At 35.4% G+C, this 20,775-nt stretch overlaps 1 protein-coding gene across 1 annotated transcript in view; it reads left to right on the top strand.

Annotated features, from left to right (window-relative positions):
• LOC145241453 (dnaJ homolog subfamily B member 11-like) overlaps positions 1–20,775 on the top strand; it is a 74,969-nt gene that overhangs the window by 36,317 nt on the left and 17,877 nt on the right. Inside the window, exons 3-5 of the mRNA XM_080104430.1 lie at positions 8,441–8,532; positions 10,461–10,575; positions 12,403–12,545. Of these exons, the coding sequence (XP_079960556.1) occupies positions 8,441–8,532; positions 10,461–10,575; positions 12,403–12,545 (350 nt within the window). The remainder of the gene's footprint in view (positions 1–8,440; positions 8,533–10,460; positions 10,576–12,402; positions 12,546–20,775) is intronic.

Raw genomic sequence — 20,775 nt, 5'->3', positions numbered from 1 at the left:
TAAATATGTGATTAAAGTAGCTCGGAAAAATGTCTTGTTGATTAACTCTTGTTTAGTACTAGCCCAGGTGTTTGGAGGTGTGTGTTGAGAGAAAAAAAAAACAGTGGTAGTGGGTAGGCAGGCTTGAACCCATACCACGAAGGATGAAAAGAATGTGAAAAAAAAATGTGATGTCTTTGCCGTTGCATCTATCACCAAACTGGAAGTGGCAAAGGTTTAAAATAAGGCTAGTCAATTAAAGAGTGGATGACTTTCGGAAATATCAGTGAAAAAAAGCGACTCTCCCTCCCCCTCCTTGTAGAAAAGTGCCCAGTTCAGGGCGAAGGAATTAATGATTTTAGCCAATTTTTCAATATTTGTCGTCCGAAGGGTCAAGCTTCAAAACGATACCAATTTCGTGAAAATCCGTCGCCTCTGTCGAAAGTTTTAGGCAGACAGACAGACGGGTGAGATTTATATATAATAGACTAGTGGGGGGGGGGGTTGCCCGGGTGTTTGGAAGTGTGTGTGGTTTTGGGTAAATCAAAACACCCGGGTGTTTGTGGGGGGAGGGGGGGGGGTTAAAATAAAAAAGAAAAGTTTTGGTAGGTAAGTTTGAGGATCAAACCCGAACCCTTGAGGCAAAGTTGAAAATTAAAGTGTGAAAAAAAACGTGCGACGTTAACCATTGGGACACCGCAAAATTTTTTTTACATTTTCACCCCAAACAAGGCACATTGCCACTTTGGTGTAGGGGGCTACTATCAGGGGAAACATCTACTGGGGTACTATGTAGGGATTAGGGCAGCGAGATGTTGGTTCACGTTGCACTTGAACTTATGCATGTCAGTACAGTTGGGGAAGCAGTGCCCTGGAATGGAATTCCAAAGTCTAGCAGTTCTGGGGAAGAAACTACTGGAGTAGAAAGATCTTTTACATCTAGGGATCTCTACAGTGTGGGGGTGGGATTTTGCAGCTTGTCGTGGGGGCACAAGTGCTTGCAGTTCTTCAGAGCATTCCCCATTATAATACTTGTAGAACAGGCAGAAGGATGCAACGTTTCGACGATGGGACAGAGGCTAAAGCTTAGATGCCAGTTTAGGGCCTATCAGATTTGCGACTCTCTTTTGAACCCTGTCAAGGAGCGAGAGACTAGCAGCCGATGCACCAGCCCAAATATGACAGCAATACTCCATACATGGGCGAATAGTGGCCTTATAGAGGTACAGGATACTTTCGGGTGTTAAAAGTTTTCTAGCAGGGTAGAGAGAGCCCACCTTCCTTGCAGCGGCCCTGGCAATGCCCTCGATGTAATTGTTCCAATTCATGTTTCCTGTGAACGTTAGGCCAAGGAGCTTGAGAGACGTACTCTCAGATAAAGAGTCGTTGGCCATTGCTATAGGTGGTAGAGAAGGTTTCTTGTAATTATTGAACGAAACCAGTTTTGTCTTGGTGGCATTGAACGTGACCATCCATTTTTGTCCCCATTCCACTACTGATTGGAGGTCATCCTCTAGTGTTTCTGCCATTACTTTAGATATATGTTCATTTGTCTTCCTGTCGTGCCTGCTATAGAGTGTGGTGTCATCAGCATATATACCCATCTCAGAGGCAATTTTGTCGGGGAGGTCATTTATGAATATCAGGAACAGCAGAGGTCCAAGGATAGATCCCTGGGGCACTCCCGCATTTATATCATATTGTTTAGATGTACGATCGTCGAGGACAACTTGGATTTTTCTCTTATCTAAGAAGGATTTAATTATGTTAAGTATTCTACCAGTGATACCGTAAGATCTAATCTTCCTGAGGAGACCCTCATGCCATGCCCTGTCAAAAGCCTTAGATATATCTAGAGCTACCGCTCTGCCCTCTGCCGCTTTGTCCAGTGAATGGTATATGCGTTCAGAGATTACAGTGAGGATGTCTGCCGTGGAACGGGCTTGTCTAAATCCATATTGATGGTCGGTCAGAAGTTTAGCATCTGTAAGGTGCTGGACTAGAGCATGGTTAATTAAGGTCTCAAATATTTTGGCAAAAAGTGTGAGGAGGCTAATAGGGCGATAATTTAATGGGTCAGTTCTTTCGCCAGAATTCTTGAATACTGATACCACAGAAGCAGTTTTCCAACAACCAGAAAGCAAGATTCATTAAGGCATTTGTGGTAGAGTTTGGAGAGAACTGGAGCTACTTCGGCTGAGCACTTTTTTAATAGCACAGCTGGGATGAGGTCGGGTCCACATGCTTTGGAAGTATCAAGGTTTTTTTATGATAGCATGCACCTGAGCAGGGGTGATTATCAGATCATCTAGCGTGGCGTCTGTCCGCATAGGAAATTGAGGTAGGGGGTGGTTTAGAGGGTCCAGTGTGGAGTTTGAGGCAAACCAACTGGCAAGCATGTTAGCCTTCTCGGTTGCTGAGCAAAGAACCTCGTGATTGTTTCAATACTAACAGAAACACATTTAAATTTATTTAACTATTTAGAACTGGCAGGTGCACATTTTAATGACTTAATGGAGTCAACTTTGACTGTGGGACAGTATTTTATTTACTGCGGGAACGCTTTTTTTATTTTTATTTTCCAAGATATTGGGGGGTGGGACCAGCTCCCCATGAAAAGGGGATTGTCCAAATTGAATAGCAATTGTCTGATACAAGGAAAATTTCCACATTGATCAAAGCTGATTGCTTTCTGACATTTCCGGCGATCGCGACCAAAAAAATACCACCAGAATTAGTGCTGCTTTTATCATATGAAAAAGCCTAATCCACATGTGGCGAGTGAAAAATGTTGAATATGTATCTTTTCAAAGTCTAGTAAATTAAATAAACAGGTGACCCTCATTAACTCGTAGATATTATGATTTATATGTGATATAAAAAGTTTTAAGAAGTTGTGAGCCAACCGACCGCTTATCGGAAAAAAGCCTTTTATAGGCATACTACACAAAAAGCGAACATACATACACACATTTTCGCTTTTATATTTATAGAAGATAAGAGATATCTGGGTGAGTAATAGTGAAATGTCTTTTGGGATGTTTGCAATTGAGATATGGAGTCAAATCTGTCTGGTATAATAAGAACCCTTTTCTGCTGGGGAGCATACTTAAAAACCTTCTACCCATATTTCCTTATCGGGGGGGTGGGGGTTCACATAAAATCAAGTCGGTGTTGATTTCATCTTGAAATATCAGCACACATCAGCAGGCCAGATTGTTTATGCAATCAAGGTTGACATGGTTTCACTAAAGGGGTTTACTATCAAAACAATATATTGAAATTTAATAACAAAATATGTACTCCTTTCCCTCCGTTCCCTCTTTCTATCTATCTTTCCCTCTAGTTTCAGAACGAGGGAAGATTTGTAATTCAGTTGAAATCTGGATCCCGAAGGCAGCGAGTTGCGTGCCTCAACTCTCTAGTTTTTAAAATGCTTCTTCAATATAAGTTTCTATTATTATTAGAAAATGTGTTTGTCGCTCATTTTATACGGTATGCAATTTTTCAGCTGATGAATTCTACCAGAAACTGAGTACTTGACACAAGACCCGTCAAGCAGACGTAACTAATGATTAAGGCTGTGACAACAGCATATTCTTTCCATTGTTTTGACTCTTGAGTATATATCCGTTAGTATCTTATGTTTTTATATAGATGGATATGGTTCTTGGTTCATTAAGTGTGTTTAACTGTGTTGAATATATACCCAAGAGTCAAAAGAATTAAAAGAGTATTCTGTTGTCACAGACCTAGTAATGAAAGTTCTTTGCAATTTTGGTAGTGAGACGTGTTCTTACTGTAAATGCCTTACAAGGAAGAGTCAGAGATTGAAGCTCAGTCGAGCATCTACCATATACAACCTGGTGCTATCAGATAAGGCTGTCTGAAGATACCGGCTTCCTGGCCTAAAATGCATCAAACATTGGTATTGTTTTTTTTTTATTTTTTATTTTCCTTTGCAAAGCCAAAAACAATTTTCCTCTACAAAACAACCAAACCAAACACCATGAATAAATATTTGGAGATATAAAGAACTAGCAGCGAGACCCGACATTGGGATTGAATGACGATCAACAAATGTTTCACACTCCCATATTTTTTATAGTCATCAAAATCAATGAAATCGCTCATTTTTCAATCAAATTAATTGATTACCTGCTCTAGTTGGGGACCCACCATGGTGCACTTGGAGGGAGCTTCACATGTCTCCTCGAAATGACTTAGTCCACAATACATTGTGGTTTACATTTCACTGTATAGAATCTACTGTTGATTTTATAAAATTTTTATATATAATGGCTTGAATTAAAGTTTAAAATGCAAAAGGTTTCGAGCGTGCTTCAAACAGAAATATTTATTTTGACTGCGCCCCTGTCATATCAAAGAACCTGCTGTTGGTTTTATGTGCTGAACCTTTCTGCTTGTGTGGTAATAAAACTTCTCAAGTGCACTTGTGATGTTAGGCTGTATAAAGTGTTAACTTTGGTCAAAATCGCCTGTTCATTCTTTCATCAGATTTTTTTTTTTTTTGATTATTGATACTTATCAAAGGCATTCTGATACAAAATCTATCTAAGAACACTGCCAGATACATAAAGTAGATTTGTATGAAATTTCATAAGAATCAGTCCAGCCGTTTCAGAGTCCACAGGGAACAAACTCACATACACACAGTTTCTTTTATGTAATAGTAGGGAAAATATTTGAAGCACAGAAACTTTTACGATTTTATTACCTGAAAAGAGATGATATATTGTAAAACACAAGAACCTAACAAAACATCTGCCATATAAAATACTGATAGTTTAGTTTGGATATAAGATTATCATCTTCGTAAGGAATGATTTACTACTGAAACTGCAACGTTTAAATGGCTGTTACCCGAAACTCCACCGATTGCTGTGGGTTTTTGCAAACATAAATCAAATGTGCGCAATCAATCTTAACAGAAAATGCATACTTAAAAAGTAAAGTTGTCTATGTCATGAGAGGACATTTTTCCTCTTTAAAAAATGAAGAAATTACCATTTCTTACATACATAATAATATAAAATAAAAAAAATATATATAATAATATAAAATTAATATTATAATCTATCATAATATAAAATATATAATATAAAGCTTTTACTTTTAAAATACATTACAATTAGAAAATAAAAATTATTTTTAAGCATTTCTGGAGAGATCTAAAAATAGAACAAAAGGTGTTTTTTTTTTTTTTTTTTTTTTTTTTTTCTCAAGGGCTCTAGATGGTTCCAAAGTTAAGGTGTTCCATTTTGGAAGATTCCAGAAGCTTCCAAATCCACATGTCTATAAATAGATGCTAATAGCGTCATAACTTCAGTTATCAAATCGACTCTGAGAAGGAAAGTTAAGTTGGGGGTGACCTTTCAACTATTTATGACTCCAACCAATTTCCTGGGATAAAATCCGGTTGTAAGGAATTTCCTGAAACAAACCTATTGCAAACACTCTCACAAAGAACTGGACTCTTGGTAAATATTGATTTTCTGATCTTATATTCTGAGACAAGTAAAATATATTTTCTCAAACTCAGTTAAGGCACCACGAAAAAAGCTAGCTTAATAAAACCCTGACTTACTCCTTTTTTTGTGGTTTTGTTGTTTATCTGGTCAATAAATTTTTTTTTTTTCTCTTAAACTCCTTTTAGTTTTTTTTTTTCAATATATATTGTGTCTACCCCTAGACATTATCTTGCACATAACATCTACTATAGTTGATGACTACCCAAAGGCTCTCTTTTCATTGTCATGTAAGTGTGTAGGTGGAGGGGATTCTTTTTCTAGGATTACTCCACTTACCCTTAATTCTCACCTTATAATGCTGAGTATTTAACGAGCATTGAATACCACTGTTACGCCAAATGGACTAGTTAATAAAATACACATTTAAAGATAAATGTTTAAAAACTTGTTAGTATAACTGGCAAATATGTGTCCTTCAGATGCAAATATTTAAGTTTTATGAATGCGTACAAAAATATTCAATGATTTTTCTCTCTTCATGTGTATGTACACATCTGTTGTCTAAATGTATGCGTGAATCTAACAATGGAAATCGATAACTGTGGGCAATCATTTATGAAACCTTTTTTCCTTTTTAATTTGTTCTAAATCACTACATAAATCAAACATTTCAATTACGTTTGCAAACATTTTTTTCAGAATATACAGTGAACATTACATGTTATTTATACTCTCGGTTGGAATGTATGAGGTAGCGAGTGAATACCTGGCAGCCAGTAGAATGCTCCATTTTCAGCTAGAACAAAATTATAAGAAAATAAAAAATATCAACCAGACAATTCCAACAGTGGCTTTGTGCCTTTCGGGCTGACATATGGTTCTTTTCAGTTCTAGGAGGTCCATCCTCCCAGGCTTTACCTTCTCTCTAAGAAGGGGTTAGTTTTTTTGCTAATAGCCTGAGACGCCCCTACCAGGGAATATCAACAGGGATGTTTTTTAGGCCAGAATATGATTATCTTAGTAAGCTGGGGTTTTTTTTGTGTTTTTTTTTTTTTCAAAACTTCACTTGACCTTTGTATTTAACCTCCTTGAGAGGAGGTAAATATATTCAGTAATGGCAAAAAACTGTATTTTAAATAAAATCTATGTAAGTAGCAATGTTTGGGTTTTTTTTTTTTTTTTTTTTTTTTTTTACATGGGAATCACCACTTATCAAGGCCTGAAGACCACTTGAAGATAAGGGTTAATGAGCGGTACAGTGGTCACTGGGAATAGTAATCGTTTGTGGTGGAAATTGTGTATAATTTCATTATTTAAGAAGACAGTTCAACAAGAACTTGTTTACCTTTGACTTGAAGACAACCATATTGTAGTTGGAAAACAGGCCAATGGAACAGAGTTCTAAAGGTGAGTAGTTCTAGGAAAGAAGCTTTGTTCATGGAATCTGGGTTTAGATTTAGGCACAGGTAGAGAGTGAGTGAAATTGATTGTTGATAGTGGTTAGAGCTAGACAAGTGTTTTTTTTTTTTTAAGTTTGACAAGGGGGAGACAAAATATTGAAGCTCAGATGAGTGCTTGGCATGAAAGTAATGATAGAGCAGAGGCAGGCTCGCAATTTCTCTTCTGTGGGAAAGAGGTTACAGGGAAGAGAAAAGGGCATCACCTAAGTTTCGAAGATGGTTTTTAACTTTGTCATGGCAGGATAGGTCGTGCCGAGCAGCAATCTTTTACTTTTATCAATTTGAGACATCCTATCGAGAAATGTTAAGATTCTAACCATCCCTTTAAGTGCAGTTGTTTGTATTTCTCTTGCACTTAGTTTACAGGGTATATTTGCCCTGTAGTTTTTAAATACTTGAATCCAGTTGCTCCTATAATTACTGGAATGGAGATCTTCCTAAGATTCCATTTTCTTTTCATCCTTTCATGGTATACAGAAGACATTTGTGTTTCGTTATCTTTTCCTTTTCAGCTCTCTTTAACCCAACATCATTTGGGACACTAACTTCTAAGGTTGCTTCTTTCTTCTTCTTCTTGTCCTATATTACCGTTAGGTTCAATAGCTCCAGTTTCTAGGTATGAAGCTGTAGGGATTGCATAGTCATAGTGAATGATGTATGACTTCTTTCCAACTGTTCTTTTCAGTATATATTTCCAGGAATTGCTGCTACATTCAATATTCAACTTTTTACAGATGGTCCAGTGGAGATATCTACCTGTAAAAGGGTCAGATATATTCTTAGACTAGCCTGGGTGCATGGCGTTGCCCAGGTGTTTGGAGGTGTGGATTGAGCAAAATAAAAAAGTGGTAGTAGGCAGGTAGTACCCATACCGTGAAGGAGGAAAAGAGCATGAAAAAAAAATGTAACGTCTTTGCTATTGCGCTCATCGCTAAACCGGAAGTGGCGTAAGTTTAAATTAACACTAAACAGTCGAAAAGAGGGGACGGCTTTTGAAAATATCAGCGAAAAATGCAACCCCTCCCTGTAGAAAAGTGCCCAGTTGAGGGTGAAGGAATTAATGTTTTTAGCCAATTTTTCAATTTTGTCATCCGAAGGGTCGAGCTTTAAAATGATACCAATCTTGTGAAAATCCATCGCCTCTGTCAAAAGTTTTAGGCAGATGTACATACATACATACATACATACATTTAAACAGACAGGTGAGATTTACATAATAGAAGATGGAGTTCTGTGGCCACATCTGGGAGGGCTGTGCACAACACTCTTTCATGCCTTAACTCCATAACAATTGTTAAATTTTGGAAGATTTTAAAATAAGGAAGTGGAGTCAGAATTTTTTTAATTGTAGAGGTCAGACCTAATAACTTTTACACACTGCATTACCATCACCAAATCTCCATTATATTTAAACTGTATGGTTATCGTTTTATTGTATGGCAACACAAATGCAGCATTGTTCATTTTTTAACAATTAAAATTAACATTTTGTTTTTCTTTTCCGCCCAGGTTCTTTCAGATTCTGAAAAAAGGAAAATTTATGATCGTAGGGGAGAAGAAGGATTAAATCAAGGTGACATGAGTGGAGATCCCTTTTCCAGGTAGGAGCACAACATATAACACAAAATACACTTCAAAGTATATTGGATCTTGGTACTTGTACAGTTTAGTCAAGACATTAAAAAATGAAAATTTCGAAAAAGAAAAGTTTTAATTTTACGTATCTGTTATGTAATGAAGTTCTCCGGAAAAAAAAATTTCACTTAATTTCATCAAGTAGTTTTTATTTTACAGCGAAAAAAAACAATTTGTTATGATCCCGCGCAAAAGGTCTGATTTTTAGGAAGAAAAGCTAGTTATTAAAGATGGGGAGAGAGTGTCGACGCTTTACATGGAGTTATCTCCCATGTCGTTTCTAAAATTCAAACAAAAATTTGAAACAAATCCAAGATATCTGCTTTCAACGCGCTCTCATAAAAACGTGTTTTTTCCGCTGTAAAAAAAAAAAACTACTTGATCAAATTAAGTGAAATTTTTTTCGGAAATCTTCATGTCAAAACGGATACGTACAATATAACTTTTTCGATATTTTCATTTTTTAATGTCTTGATTAAACTGTACAAGTACCTGGATCTTTTATGAATATGTAGTGTCAAATGTGGCTTCACAAACACCCTCCTTTTTTTATCATTAATAAAATTTCTTTTTAAAAAATATTTTTTACTTTTAATGTTCATCAGTAATAATTGCATAAACTGTTTTAGCCATTATCATGTTTTTGGCTGTGAAAAAACACCTTGATTTTACAGTGTTTTCTTTAAAGCTTGTATGAAAATCAGTCATTATTGGTCTGTGTATTTTAGTTTACTGATTCTGTCAGCAGTAACACTGATATCATGCCTGAAATAAAATAGCTAATTCCGCTTGGATGGACAGCCTTTTCCGAAGAGTAGAAGATGAACATTAATAAGATGTTTAATGAATACGTCCTGCTTGTGATGACATATGATAGCAAAATATGTGAACTTAATGATGCAGCAAAAGAAACGGCTAAGAACGGTGTAATACAAAATGGGAAACATTATGTTCAGCATCAGTTTACGTGATAAAAAAAAATAAACACCTGGATCAGACAGCAAACTGGAGTAAATGACGTCATTCTCATAAGAACAACTTAACATAAGCAGACAGATCATTTCGATATGTGGACACCCAGAGCAACCGAATGGACTCTGAGGTAATGGAAAATACCAAGAGGATGGTCAAAAACGTAGTAGGGAGATGATCTGAACAGCCAACTGGTGAAAGGAAACCAGAGAGATGTTCCTCCTCCAGAATGGATTCAAAAACTTTGATGATAAATAGTAACTGAAAATGGCTAATATTTTGTGCTTCTTTGCAATTTCTGCAATTAAATCTGAGAAATAAGTTAACATAAGTATGTAATATATGGTTATAGCTGCATTTGATGGTAAATTTGAATTTTTAAATGGCTTTATCTGGTTATTTGGATTATTCGAACTACTGTTCTCATTTTTAGTGTTATTTTCACAATGTTTTAGCCAATGTAACCTCCAGCCTTCTTCAGATGTATCTTGCTAAACTCTGAAATAACTCACTCAGATCTGCACAGGAGTTTGAACAAAACCCTTTATTTAATCCAGGGGGGCAGCATGTTCTTATTCCATCAGCCATGACTGGGTAGAAGTACTAAGTAATTTACAATGGTATTCTGAGTGTCACCTCACTGAGACTTGAACCTTCAACCTCCAAAAGAGTATTACTTACAACTGAATTTTACCAAATACTTTTCTTCGCTACTTCACGGATCATTGTGGTTACATTGGCTGAAATATTGTGAAAAGAACACTCAAGATGAGAACAGTAGTCCAAAGAATCCAAATAATATGAATTATCAATCCTCATCACAAAATTTCAGAAACTGGTTTCTTTCTTTTTTATTAACGATTTTTTTATTTTTTTGTTAACTTTTTTTTTTTTTAAATGTCATTTAAATTCTATTTTCCAGCTTTTTTGGAGGATTTAACTTCAAAGAGCAAACTCCTGATGCTGCACGAGGCGGTGATGTGGTTATGGATTTAGAAGTATCATTAGAAGAACTTTATTCTGGAAACTTTGTTGAGGTAACTTATTGACCACTTGGAAGCATTTTGTTTTGATGGTTTTATTTGTAACATACTACTTGTATATGTTTTACTAGCAGGACCTGTACTGCGCAGGCATTGTTCAGGAAAATTGAAGAACCCAAGAAACTCATGCTCTCAACTTTGAACCCCATTTATAATTAATAATGAACATTTAAATTACTGTCTGTGGATTAAATAAAATGTTCCATTTAAAATTTTTATGCATATTCCCAAGTTCAACAGGATACACCTGAAGGAACTTAGTTTACATTGACCGAAACACTGTGAAAATGATATTCAAGATGATGATAATAGTTCAAAGAATTCAAAGAATGCAAATATTTAAATGTTTGTATTATTTTATAACTACAAACGAGAACTCTTGCAGCAACAAATTTTCATAGGGGCAAGGGATTTTTTTTTGGGGGGGGGATTATGTCTATACTCAAACACTAGAAGGAAGATAATATTTGATGGAATAAAAGTATTCGCAAAGGAGGTATTTTTTCCAAGTATTTTTAAGAAAATCAGTATTTAATTAATACTGTGTAAAAAAAAAAAAAAAAAAAAAAAAAAAGTCTCTTTATTTGAATAATTAGTATCTAAATTAAATTTAAATTAAACAAAAATTAAACGCATTAAAAAAAGAATAAACACTTATTCACTGCAGTTCAAATGAACTGTTTGCAACTGTTTATTTATATTTTTTATAAGCATTTGTATTTGGCTTGTTTATAATTTAATTTAGATATCAAATAGTTTGTATTTTCAAAGTAAATATTCACAAAAATTGTGGAAATCCACTGTATAATAAAAAGTAATATATATTAGTTTTGGGACGATTAATCGGGATTCGGAAAATGCGGAACTTTTTGGGGTATCAGAATCTGAAAAATTTGTACTTATTTTCCGATGTCAAAACGATTCCTTTAATTATCTCTTTTTTATTTGATTTTATTTAAAACAAAATCTTCTGCAGCTGGTAGTAATTATTTAATACTAAATATTTATTTTAAACTACCAGTCAAAATGAAATATACAGATAACCCCACCATGCAACCGTATTTTCACGTTTGAGAAAATATGTGCACACTTAACATGTGTTTTTACGGTAATCGGAGAAAAATAACAACTTTATTGTTAAATATTTAGAGATTTATAAATAATCGGAATTGGGGAATTGTATCGGAATTGGGGAATTGTATCGGAATTGGGAAAAATATTAGAATCGTCCCATCACTAACATATATATATATATATATATATATATATATTCGAATCTCGCTAGATTCAGCCACTCTGAGTCGTAGACGGCAAAACACGTGTCAGTGGATAATTATATTTTAAATATATATATATATATATATATAGAATGGCATATTCATAGAAGCCTATTTTTTTATTTGAAAAACTGCTGCAGATTGCAAGATTTTTTTTTTATTTCTTTTGTGGGTGCTGATTCAATTGTAATGTATTCTATGCTTAATTTTCAAATTAATGCTCATAAAAAATAACAAAATCTTTATTTTTCCAATGTCATGACACCTTAGTGACAAACTTAAGGACTGATTTAATTTAAAAGATTTTACGGCCTGCAATAATAGTATCATTAAAGAAAAAAAAAAAAAATGCAACAATTCTTAATATCTCTGAAGATGGGATTTTTACTCATTATAAATTTGATTAAACTTGAATAAAAAAAATGTTTTTAAAAAAAGCAAAAAAAATTGCATTGTCTATGCTTTGATATTTTCAAATTTAACCATACTTCTAAAAAAAAAAAAAAAAAGCAAAATCTTTATAAATAATATTTATGGTTTTCAGATTATTCGATATAAACCAGTTGCAAAACCTGCGAAAGGAAAACGGAAATGCAATTGTCGAATGGAAATGGTTACCACTCAGTTAGGCCCTGGTCGTTTCCAGATGGTTCAGCAACATGTCTGTGATGAATGTCCGAACATTATGTAAGTACAACAGCAGTTTCTTGCCTCAGTTTCAATTACCTTTTAAGTCACGTAGGGTCCAAAGTCAAATTGCTCTCAATGTAAATTACTGTCTGTCCAGATTGCATACCTTTTCTACCAAAACCCAAGACCAATTATGCGCTCAACTCTCTTTAAAAAAAAATTAATGTAAACAGGATCAATGATTTTTACTTTGAAAATTTACATATTAGAATTGATCAATCTAGTAGTAACAGAAGTTTGATATCTGAAGCCGAAACAATACTATTACTTCTGTTAATAATAGAGATTTGGTATCTGTTCGAGGTTAAAGCTATACTTTAACTTCGATTCAAGGAGCAGTGTCATGATGTCATCTTTCCAGGCATTACCTACTCCTTTCGAAGGCGGGGGTAATAGATGCTTGTTCATTAAATTCTTTTTTTCTTAGGGGCAATCATCGTATTTGGTTTACTGATCATTTTACACTTCAACATATGTTTGCCAGTTTTTAGAAATTCTGAACTAACCCATCTTTGACCAGGTCTTGACTTAATCATTCTTTCTCTGAAATACATCTTTATCATTTTCCTCCTTGGCTTTATCCTGTCAACTGACACTGCTACCTTGGTTATTCTACATCTGCTAACCCAAGAATTATTCTTTGAACATGATCCTAGCAACAGAGTTTCTCGTTTTGTACACATCTCCCTATACTGTCCAGATTTAATTTTCCTCTGAGATCATGAGATCTAAACCTGTCTTTAATATACACATTACATATTCATTGAATCATTCTCATATCATTTCTTTCCTTGCATGTCATCAACCCTCACTGACCAGGCTTCACTTCTGTACATGATCACACTGTATCCACATGCTTGATAGACTCTTCTCTTGTTTGACATTGATAATGCTCTGCTGGTTAGTAATGACAGAAGTTCCATGAATTTGTTCTGCTCACTACTATAATTGCAATAACAATAGCACCAGATTCTTCTACATTTGTGTATTGCAGTGTTATCACCAAAGTAACAAAACATGTAAACATCCTCAATCATTTCAACAATCCAAATATATTTTCTCCACATCTGAGTTTTCATCCGTCTCTATTGTTTTTACACATCTTGCACAAAAACTTGTTATCCACTCTCAACCTACCAATAATTTCACTGTTTCTTGCGGACTCAATATGTTCAAGTGTCACAAAAAGAATGGAGCATGTTAACCATCCTTGTAGCAGGCGAATAGTGCTCGGTTTTGTTAAATAAAGGAATAAAAAGGTGATAGTCATATGCTCCTCCGGACAAGAAATGAGTATACGAAATATGCTGGTATTATAATTACAACCAAAATACATTTAAAGAAGCATTAAAATAAACTCCCCAAAACAGTTACGTATTTACATATTATTATATAGGATTATTTATTTACACACGACTATTGAATAATACAAAGTGTGTTTGCGTACACGTGTGTATGTATATATCATTCTCTCAGTAATGTTAAAACAGGTAAGAATACTTAGCTGGATACTCCTCCAAACTAGGTGAATTCTTGTCCTGGAACGTGGTAAAACTAATAGACCACAAGAAAGATATAACAGTTTATTGGTGAATTAGAGAAAATGAAAATTAATATTCTTAACAACTTTATTGATTTAATATTTGACAGATAACGAGAATAATGGAAAATTCAAATATCTATCTATATAAAGATCAAGGCTTAGCCCAGGAAAAGGGTCTCTTGACCTCTGAGAACTTTGACTAAAGTAAAATGAAACAAAGAAAAAAAAGAAAGTGAAACTGAGGAGCCAGTGCCTTAGAAGAAACGTGCTCTGGCCTGCAAAAACTGCCTAGGCAGCCTTGATGGCATTCCCAGGGGCACGTCTTACAATTGTTCATAAACTAACCCCTTTCCCAAAGAGAGAGAAAGCTGGTGCTACCAGATCAGGCTGTCTGAAGATATTGGCTTCCTGAGATGAAATGCGCCTAACATTGATGCTTTTTGTTTTTCTATTTCCTTTTGCAAAACTTATGTTCTGCAAAAACGAAAAATAAAAACAACAATCCACCTTTCCCCCTTCCCATTTCTCCTTTCTCTTTCTACCCCCCCCCCCACTTCCTGACTGGTTTTCTAACTTAAAATGTACCAAACATTAATACTGGAACACTTTCCTCTCTCCCATAACAAAACTCATTCATGCTCTGTAGAGCAGAGAACAAAAACGATAAAATCTACTATAAAACAACCAAACCAAACCAAACACTACAAACTAGCAATTGAAGATACAAAGGACTTGAAGAATAAAAACCTTCTACAAAATAACTGGTTGCAACATGAATACTATTTCCAAAATAACTGGATTCAGCATTAAATACTCTAAAAAGGGTCGATATACTGTAAAACAAAACAACAAAACCAAAGAGAGAAGGCAAAGCTTGGGCGGGTAGATTTCCTAGAACTGCACAGGACTAGCAACAACAGGAAAAAAGTAATTTCAAAAATGGCGTAGACTCTGTTGGGTTTATTGCCAAAGAAAAATTCCCTGGAATGTCCAAATATAAAATTAATACTTCATAATTTAAGTAACAATTTTGACTGTGGGAGTGAAAGTTCCTCTATCTTTTCTTTATCACTAATAAAAAAAATTAAATGATATTCAGGACTAAATATTAAAATGATGAAATAAATTCAGTATATTCACAGTTGTCTTCCTTAGACCATTCTCATTATTCAAGACTGATATAAACATCGCACTAACACTGTAGGCACTAACACTCATAAGTGCACACACTTATAAGCATAACACATAATATAACTAATCATTTATATACATAAAAAAGTAATAAAAAAAAAAGCTATAATAATTCTTAATACTTAATATTCATCACAACTCGTATGATTTGACAGCTCGACTGCAGCACTGACTTCTGTACGCCGATACAAAAAAAAGAAAGAAAGAAAAAATAAAACAAAGGAAAGCCTTGCCTAACAGTGGCAGATGTTTCTTTTCTCCCCTGATAAGGATATCAACATCTACCGTCCTGTACAACACATTATGTTGGTAAATAAACGTGATATAACTGAAAATTATTAAAATTCCTAATATTATAATTCTTTTAAACACTAGCTATACACTACTGTATAACTATAACATGGTGTTTCCCACAAACTGCATTGAGATAGCCTTCAAACACAACTCCTTTCACAAATCTCTGATTGTTTGCTTCCAGTTCATTTTTAGTCTTCCTCTTTTTCCATCAAGAGTCCATCGGAACACTTGCTTTGCAATTCTCTCTGGATCCAATCTTAGGGCAATAATTTGAATATTGGAAGACTTTAAAACAGGAAAACTGAATTAGATGGTTTGGAATACTAGGAGTTGGACCTTCTTTCTCTGCAACGCTTGTGTATGTTTGTATTTCCTGCCTGCACATAACTTTAATAAATAGATATCGAATGATTAATGTTCATTTGAAAATAAAGAAAAACTGAAACAAATTTTTTAAAATTATATTGATTTTTTTTTTTTTTTTGTTCTCCAAATTTAAAGGTGACTATATTTATAATTTTTTTTTTTTTTTTTTTTTTTTCTGAGACCACCACTCTGGCAACATCTGGTAAAAAAATTATTGTTAGCATAAAATGGTTCTTGATATTTATGTAAAAAGAGAAAATCATGTAAATGTAGCTCTTTTACACTGTTATGGCTGAACGTCTCGAGTGTAGACATAGCTTGTAATTGTCCATTTTCTTATTTCAGAAATGGAAACTTTGTTAAATCTTACACAATGATAAAAATCATCCAAATTCCATATGCAATGATACCTCAGTTCACGAACACTTCTAACCATGAACACTAGGTTTAGCCTATTAACACACACACTCACAAGCTTCTACTGGTTTATGTTAGCTGATCCATGAGCATCCGTTATACTCGTATTTGCATATTATGAATGTTTGTTCTTGTTCATGATATGTTGGTAAACATAAGAATGGTATTTGTGTTACTAGAAAGTGCCAAGAAAGAGGAAAGTTTCCCTAAGCTTGTGGAAAGTCAGGCGCATTAGGTACACAAGAAATGCAGTGGAATTATTGGTATGATGGGAGGAGCTAATCATCTTGTGTACCAGAAGTGTAACCTGGTGGAGATGGATGAGAACTCTGTTTTGGAGAAAGCCTATCTGAATAGCAAAGCTTTTGAGATTGTTTACAAGTTTTGTTACCGTGGTAATACCATTGGAGCACAGGGTGGAGCTGGTGTTAGTTAGGAGTGAATGGAGTTAGTTCAGGGAACTTCTACCATTCCTAACCAGCAGAGCATTACCACTGTTGACCAAGAGAAGTGTCTATTAGACGTGTGTGCGTTGTGTAATGCTATTTGGAATTGAAACTTGACCAGCAAGGGTTGAATGTATGCATTGCATGAAGCGAAATGATATGAGAATGATACAATGAATGGGTTAATCTTAGACGGACTTAGATCATATGAGTCTGGACAGTACATAGAGATGTGTGCAAAACGTGAGGCTTGGACAGTATGACCACATTAAAAGTTCTTGGATTAATAGATGTAGAAAGAGTTGAGGTAGTAGGGTCAATTGGCAGTGGAAGATATGATAAAAATGAACTTCAGAGAAAGTGGAGATAAATATATGACCAGAGATTGATTAGTATGTGTCCATTTTAAACATTTTGGCATGCCTTCATTACGTCTGAGGTTGCCAATCTGTAGTGGGGCATTGATGTGAATTGAATGTCCAGATGGGAGATATTTGTTGAATGTAGGAGATAGCCAGTTTGTGAGTCAGACGTGTCTCTATTTATCTAATTTTGCTGGTTTGAAATGAAAGAGAAAATAGTCACAAGGTTCCAATTGAAATGCAAACATCTTCTCCACAATTAGATACAAACTTAAGTGTTGTGAAACAGAACAGGAATACAAAAATACCAGACAGCAAGGCATTTTGGTTCAGCAGGCATGTGTTAAATTGAGTTAGTTTTGGTTCAGCAGGCATGTGTTGAATTGAGTTAGTTTTGGTTCAGCAGGCATGTGTTGAATTGAGTTAGTTTTGGTTCAGCAGGCATGTGTTGAATTGAGTTAGTTTTGGTTCAGCAGGCATGTGTTGAATTGAGTTAGTTTTGGTTCAGCAGGCATGTGTTAAATTGAGTTAGTTTTGGTTCAGCAGGCATGTGTTGAATTGAGTTAGTTTTGGTTCAGCAGGCATGTGTTGAATTGAGTTAGTTTTGGTTCAGCAGGCATGTGTTGAATTGAGTTAGTTTTGGTTCAGCAGGCATGTGTTGAATTGAGTTAGTTTTGGTTCAGCAGGCATGTGTTGAATTGAGTTAGTTTTGGTTCAGCAGGCATGTGTTGAATTGAGTTAGTTTTGGTTCAGCAGGCATGTGTTGAATTGAGTTAGTTTTGGTTCAGCAGGCATGTGTTAAATTGAGTTAGTTTTGGTTCAGCAGGCATGTGTTGAATTGAGTTAGTTTTGGTTCAGCAGGCATGTGTTAAATTGAGTTAGTTTTGGTTCAGCAGGCATGTGTTGAATTGAGTTAGTTTTGGTTCAGCAGGCATGTGTTAAATTGAGTTAGTTTTGGTTCAGCAGGCATGTGTTGAATTGAGTTAGTTTTGGTTCAGCAGGCATGTGTTGAATTGAGTTAGTTTTGGTTCAGCAGGCATGTGTTGAATTGAGTTAGTTTTGGTTCAGCAGGCATGTGTTGAATTGAGTTAGTTTTGGTTCAGCAGGCATGTGTTGAATTGAGTTAGTTTTGGTTCAGCAGGCATGTGTTGAATTGAGTTAGTTTTGGTTCAGCAGGCATGTGTTGAATTGAGTTAGTTTTGGTTCAGCAGGCATGTGTTGAATTGAGTTAGTTTTGGTTCAGCAGGCATGTGTTGAATTGAGTTAGTTTTGGTTCAGCAGGCATGTGTTGAATTGAGTTAGTTTTGGTTCAGCAGGCATGTGTTGAATTGAGTTAGTTTTGGTTCAGCAGGCATGTGTTAAATTGAGTTAGTTTTGGTTCAGCAGGCATGTGTTGAATTGAGTTAGTTTTGGTTCAGCAGGCATGTGTTGAATTGAGTTAGTTTTGGTTCAGCAGGCATGTGTTGAATTGAGTTAGTTTTGGTTCAGCAGGCATGTGTTAAATTGAGTTAGTTTTGGTTCAGCAGGCATGTGTTGAATTGAGTTAGTTTTGGTTCAGCAGGCATGTGTTGAATTGAGTTAGTTTTGGTTCAGCAGGCATGTGTTGAATTGAGTTAGTTTTGGTTCAGCAGGCATGTGTTGAATTGAGTTAGTTTTGGTTCAGCAGGCATGTGTTAAATTGAGTTAGTTTTGGTTCAGCAGGCATGTGTTGAATTGAGTTAGTTTTGGTTCAGCAGGCATGTGTTGAATTGAGTTAGTTTTGGTTCAGCAGGCATGTGTTGAATTGAGTTAGTTTTGGTTCAGCAGGCATGTGTTAAATTGAGTTAGTTTTGGTTCAGCAGGCATGTGTTAAATTGAGTTAGTTTTGGTTCAGCAGGCATGTGTTGAATTGAGTTAGTTTTGGTTCAGCAGGCATGTGTTGAATTGAGTTAGTTTTGGTTCAGCAGGCATGTGTTGAATTGAGTTAGTTTTGGTTCAGCAGGCATGTGTTAAATTGAGTTAGTTTTGGTTCAGCAGGCATGTGTTGAATTGAGTTAGTTTTGGTTCAGCAGGCATGTGTTGAATTGAGTTAGTTTTGGTTCAGCAGGCATGTGTTGAATTGAGTTAGTTTTGGTTCAGCAAGCATGTGTTGAATTGAGTTAGTTTTGGTTCAGCAGGCATGTGTTGAATTGAGTTAGTTTTGGTTCAGCAGGCATGTGTTGAATTGAGTTAGTTTTGGTTCAGCAGGCATGTGTTGAATTGAGTTAGTTTTGGTTCAGCAGGCATGTGTTGAATTGAGTTAGTTTTGGTTCAGCAGGCATGTGTTAAATTGAGTTAGTTTTGGTTCAGCAGGCATGTGTTGAATTGAGTTAGTTTTGGTTCAGCAGGCATGTGTTGAATTGAGTTAGTTTTGGTTCAGCAGGCATGTGTTAAATTGAGTTAGTTTTGGTTCAGCAGGCATGTGTTAAATTGAGTTAGTTTTGGTTCAGCAGGCATGTGTTGAATTGAGTTAGTTTTGGTTCAGCAGGCATGTGTTGAATTGAGTTAGTTTTGGTTCAGCAGGCATGTGTTGAATTGAGTTAGTTTTGGTTCAGCAGGCATGTGTTAAATTGAGTTAGTTTTGGTTCAGCAGGCATGTGTTGAATTGAGTTAGTTTTGGTTCAGCAGGCATGTGTTGAATTGAGTTAGTTTTGGTTCAGCAGGCATGTGTTAAATTGAGTTAGTTTTGGTTCAGCAGGCATGTGTTAAATTGAGTTAGTTTTGGGGCTCACCTCCCATCTAAATGATGTTGAGTCAGGAATTTGACATCTTATGATCAACCGAATCAATTTGCATGCAAACTGGTGTGAGCAGAAATTAGGAAGAATTTCCACACCATTACCTAAGTTTAGGCATAACAGTGAAACTGCACGATAGATTACATGTATTTACCAGAAATAAATTTCAGTCATATGACTGCTACACTACATTAACTAGATTACTTAGACAAGTATTGAATTTGGTAGTAACTGATGGAACAAGAACAATCTACTATTGGATTGAATTAAGACAGATGAAGCACTCTTTAGCCTTGATAGGCAGTCACCTAGAAATGATGTCTTGATAAAGCACTGCACTTCATCACTGCATTGGGTGCCTTGACTAAGGAAATTATTTCCAAATAAAATTATGTAGTTTCAGTAATTACTTGACCAGAGATAGGTTAGTTTGGAAGTTAATTCTCTCCTTCTCATGTTGGGAAAATCTGACAGGAGTTAAAAAATGGAATTGAAGAACCAGTACCTTAGAGGAAGAGCGCTCTGGCTTGCAAAAATATACCTGGGCAGCCTTTTCAGCATTCCCTAGTAAGGGTGACTCTGACAACTAGTAATAAGCTTACATCTTCTCAAAGAGAGATGGCAAAGCCTGGGAGGGTATACTTTCTAGAACTGAACTGTACCAGCAACATACCGCAGTTAACAAGGAAGCCCATTCCAAAAATAACATTGACTTTGGTGCGAAGCCATCCAATGTATGTCAGCATGTAAAACGGACATTAAAGCGAATATGATGATGAACTATCTTAAAGAAGATGCATGGAAGGCCGTGTTGATGTGTCTAAAAGATTACCAAAAAGTATAGATGTC

This window comes from Euprymna scolopes, chromosome 20 (assembly GCF_053919585.1).
Source record: "Euprymna scolopes isolate OS-2025 chromosome 20, ASM5391958v1, whole genome shotgun sequence".
Taxonomy (NCBI): Eukaryota; Metazoa; Mollusca; class Cephalopoda; order Sepiida; family Sepiolidae; genus Euprymna; species Euprymna scolopes.
This window is presented reverse-complemented; position numbering and strand designations above follow the sequence as displayed.